The 4,717-nt window shown below is 44.4% G+C and overlaps 1 protein-coding gene across 1 annotated transcript in view; it reads left to right on the top strand.

The window, feature by feature from the left end:
* The first annotated feature begins 170 nt into the window (after positions 1-170).
* Positions 171-4,717, top strand: part of GABARAPL2 (GABA(A) receptor-associated protein-like 2) — an 8,376-nt gene continuing 3,829 nt past the window's right edge. Inside the window, exons 1-2 of the mRNA XM_010157259.1 lie at positions 171-258; positions 337-392. Coding sequence (XP_010155561.1) covers positions 171-258; positions 337-392 — 144 coding nt within the window. The remainder of the gene's footprint in view (positions 259-336; positions 393-4,717) is intronic.

Here is a 4,717-nt window from a genome sequence, read left to right on the forward strand (position 1 = left end):
GGTGGGCCCAGGCAAGGCGCTGCCCGCCGGCGGCCCCTCCGCCCTCCGTCTCCTATGTCGCCATCTGCCCCGCGACCTCCCGACTTTTGTGTACCCCGGTCGGCTCCCCGAGCCGGTGGTCTTCTCTTTGGGCGGACAGGTGCCTGCGGTCCTCGGCGAAGGGTGGTGCGATGCCAGGGGACGGCCTCCCTGAGCCGCTGGAGACCCCCTCGGGGCGGGGCAAGACAGTCGCGATCCCCACAAGCTCCGTCCCTGCGGGTGCGGTGCTACCCTCTCTGCCTAGGACACTGGCGATACTATTACTATGCAGTCACTAATTACGAGTTTTGTTCACAGAACACAGATGTATCGAGTCGGCAAAAATCCGAGCCAAATATCCTGACCGTGTCCCGGTGAGTAATCAAGCCAGCTTCAAGGTGGATAAGCTGTTTCCATCCTGCCCTCTCTTCTTTGATGAAATCCTGCTAAGTAAATTTGTCTTTACTTTTGTGGTCTTAGATGCCTTAAAGAGGCCTCAAACACATCTAACTAATCCAACATTCCCTCCTCAGCCCCAGTGCATACTGACAATTAAGCAAGAGTGCCTGACCTTCTAAACAATTTCCAGGCATCTTTATGGTTTATCAGTGTCCTGGTTTCTTCTAATGGTAATTATATCTCAGGAAATAGCTTCAGTGCATTGAGGATTCATTCTGTGCCTGATCCCAAGAATAATCATAAAGTCTTTAAACTTTGGCAACCTAAACCATTCTATAATTCTATGATTCTGTCCTGGCTGTATGAGGAAGGTGATTTTCCCTCATGTATTCCATGCCTATAATCAGTCATATCATGGTGAATTTCCCCATGCAAACCCTATTGTTTGAAGAGCCAGTGCAAGTGGTGACCCCTCCTTTCTGCATTAAGATCTACCTACATGCTAAATAGCGAATGCCCTCTCTTCTTCCCTCCATGATTCCTTCTTCCTTTATCATGTTTCAGACAGTGAAATGACCACATTTCACATCCTTATGTAACAGTTAGCAACACATCTACGTTCTCAACTAATCTACCTGTGAGTAAAATTTCCCACATCCTGTCTGACCACATGTCAAATAGTGCCACTCCTGTCTGACCTCTTGGTAAGTAACTTGCCCATTAGACAGTGCAGCCCAGAGAAGCACCTCTAATCCCATTGACTCTCTGCTGACATAATCTCTGCTGCTGAGTTGCACCTAGTCACAGCATCTCCAGTTGCAGTCTGGCAAGCTGATCCAATCCTTGCCATTCTCAGCTTGGCTAACTACCCCCTCATATAAAGACTGTGGCAAGCTAATGACCATACATCTCCACAGATACCCATTTGTCCATTTCAAGAATACTTTTCATAACCCTAGGGGAAAAAGAGACATTGAAACTCAGAATGTGAGTCAGAATTACATCATGCTGTATTAGGAATGGACAGCAAGGTGTGGATGGATCTAGGAATTAAATTGCAGTGTGATGCTTTGTCTGAGCCAATACATGTTTTCTACCTGATGTTTCAGATTAAGCCGTGTATCTTTCACAAAAACAGTTGGTATCAAATATATTTTTGGTATTTAATAGTCAAAAGTGTTTTTCAGACTTAACGCGTGTTTCCTGCTTTCCAGGTTATAGCCTGCATCTACAGTGACTTAGGTCTAAATGACTTCCATTCTCGGCTGCTCTGCCTGTCTACCTGAATTTCGACATGTTTCAGTGGTTGAAACCTATTAAGATAATATATGAACTTTGTCCTAGGATAGACCTTTAGGAATAAAACAGGAGGTGAAAGAAGTTCATGCTTCTAAGCACTGCAATTTTAAATTTGCCTGGGGAATCACATAGTCTAAGGGTTAAAGGTATCTCTAAGTTTTACTAAAGCAGTTCACCAACAGTCTTGTCTTCCAGTTATGACAGTTTATCATAGAATGGTTTGTGTTGGAAGGGACTTTAAAGACCATACAGTTCCCACCCCCCTGCCATGGGCCGGGGCACTCACCCAGTCCCAAGCCCTGCCATGGGCAGGGACACCTCCCACTAGCCCAGGTTGCTCCAAGCCTCATCCACCCTGGCCCTGAAGACGGCCAGGGATGGGGCATCCACAGCTTCTCTGGGCAACCTGTTCCAGTGCTTCACCACCCTCTCTGGGAAGAAATTCCTCCTGATATCTGATCTAAACCTCCCCACTTTCAATTTAAACCTGTTACCCCTTGTCCTGCCACTACAGGCCCTTGTAAAAAATCCCCCCCAGCTTCCTTGTAGCCCCCTTCAAGTACTAGAAGGCTGCAATAAGGTCTCCCCAGAGTCTTCTCCAGGCCGAACAAGTCCAACTCTCAGCATTTCATCATAGCAGAGGTGCTCCAGCCCTCTGATCATATTTGTGGCCTCCTCTTGACTCACACCAACTGATCTATATCTTTCTGATGTTGGGGGTCCCAGAGCTGGACTCAGAACTGCAGGACGGGGTCTCACAAGAACATGAGAGTTTCTCCATTATGAAGCTAAAATGCCTAGTGTGTTATTGTAATCTTTAAAAAAACTCCTATCAGTTGTTAAGGCTATCAGTTGTATTCCAACCCTATCAGTTGTATTCCTTTCAGGCTGTTCTTGGTCCTCTTTACAGTTCCCTCATACTAAATTTCAAGGGGCAGCTACTATGACCTCTTTCAGTTTCTGTAGACAGAGCTGAAGAAATTAAAAGGAAAACTCTCCAGTTTACAAGATACCATATTTTGTAAATTTACTTGAGCATTACCTGTATGCTGTAGCAATGGGGAATGCAGAGCTCAGGACTGGAGACACCAGAACCTCTTCTAAGCCTTATTTCCCCACGAGCTACGTTTTTCCTTCAAGAACTAGCTTGCATGGAACAATAAGCGTCAGGTCCTTTCTACAAGTAATACCTAATTCTCCTTCCTCCTGTACTTGTTGGTTTTGTTTTGGTTGTGGCCATCTTGCCATCTTTCCTTCCTGTAGTCAGTTTCTAGTTTTCTAAGCTCTGAAGTGAGATACTCTAACCTCAGTTCAGCGTAATATAAAGTAGACAATAGTATCAATGAGTTGTACTTTGACAACAATAACATGGTGGGACAAACAGTACTCTCCTTTCAAAGCTGCAAACTAAAACCTGTTGATGCTGCAAGCATCTCAGTTTATCTGCTGGAGTTCCTGCCTGCTTTCTGTTACCATCCTATAGTGATCTAGCAGCATAAGGTGGGCTGTGATTATTTTATTTATTTAATTAGACTTTTTCCTTTTTTCCTTCAGCCTATGTATCCCATCTGGCTCTCATTCGTGTATAGCTAAAAGCTACCCTTTATTAGTATGGTGTCATTGTCATCATGTAACTTCATCCAGTCAGCTGAAGCTGTAGTCATAGAGTTCTTAACATCAGATGCATACTGTGCTGGATTATCTGACAGTATAAGTCTGATACAGCAGAGGCACACAGACAAGATCACATCACAGCACTTTGATGGTGATTTGGTGGCATGCTCAGCTGGCATCCTTGGCAAGCCAGCTGGTATTCCAGAGCGTACTGCAGCCATGCTTCATTTCTCTTCCTTGAGGCATTGTTGAGCCTGGCTGAAATGCTTCATGGCTAGCTATGGGAGCTCAGTAATCATTGCCAGATTAATTATAGAAATGCAGACAGCACCAGAGTGAAGTCAAAAGCAGTACTGCAAAGCACAGTAAAAAAATTACCATGTGGTTTACAGCCAACTAGAACCTTGCGTTATACCACAGTTCCCACTGCAACTCTGTCAGTTGTGACTGTATTCAGCTGTAACATGGCTTCTTCAACTCAGCACAGAGTTAGTTACCTGAAGTATGCATGTGCCTCTACCCAGCATGGCAGTTTCTGACACATTGTGTAGTGGTAGAGTACGCTGCACAGATGAATACAAAAAACTTCAGGAAGGAAAAAAAAAAAGTAGTAATGGATACTCTAATGCTCTAGATGGAAGCCTGAGAGCTATTTTGGCATTTCTGGCTTGTCCACAACAGGTGAAATGGCAGATAAGATAGTAGACCAGGCTGGTGGTTCTCCCTCCCATTTACCTAAATACTGACTTCAGTATTCAGTGTTACTGAAATAAATTTCTAACATCTCTTCCTTTATTTTTTCTTTTGCTATGCACCGCATCAGGGCAGTTGGTTCTGTCATCTGTTAGGAGCAACTTGGAACACTGTTTAAAGACCATTAAGTTGGAAGGGTGGAGGTGGCGTGTATATTAAACCTGTATTTCTTCATATTGTGGGATTTTATTTAGTCATACGACGATTTAAAAGAGGATAGGGCATGCTTGTTGCAAATTAGACTTCTGTTTAACATGAGATTCAAGTGGTGATTGTCAGACTTGCATGTCCTCAAGAGTGATTGAGGACTCTGGGTTTGTTTCATGTGAAGAAAAGGAGGCTGAAGGGTGATCTTGCTCTACGCAGCTTTCTAAGGAGGGGATGTGGAGGGGGAGGTGCTGATTTCTTCTGCCCCAAGACTGCCAGTGTTGAAGAGGCACTTGGACAGTGCCCTTAAGAACATGCTGTAACTTTTGGTCAGCCCTGAAGTGGCTGTGCAGTTGGACCAGCTGACCACTGTAGGTCCCTTCCAACTGAAATATTCTATTCTATTCTATTCTATTCTATTCTATTCTATTCTATTCTATTCTATTCCATTCCATTCCATTCCATTCCATTCCATTCCATTCCATTC

Source organism: Eurypyga helias, unplaced genomic scaffold, assembly GCF_000690775.1.
Source record: "Eurypyga helias isolate BGI_N326 unplaced genomic scaffold, ASM69077v1 scaffold12880, whole genome shotgun sequence".
NCBI classification, from domain to species: domain Eukaryota; kingdom Metazoa; phylum Chordata; class Aves; order Eurypygiformes; family Eurypygidae; genus Eurypyga; species Eurypyga helias.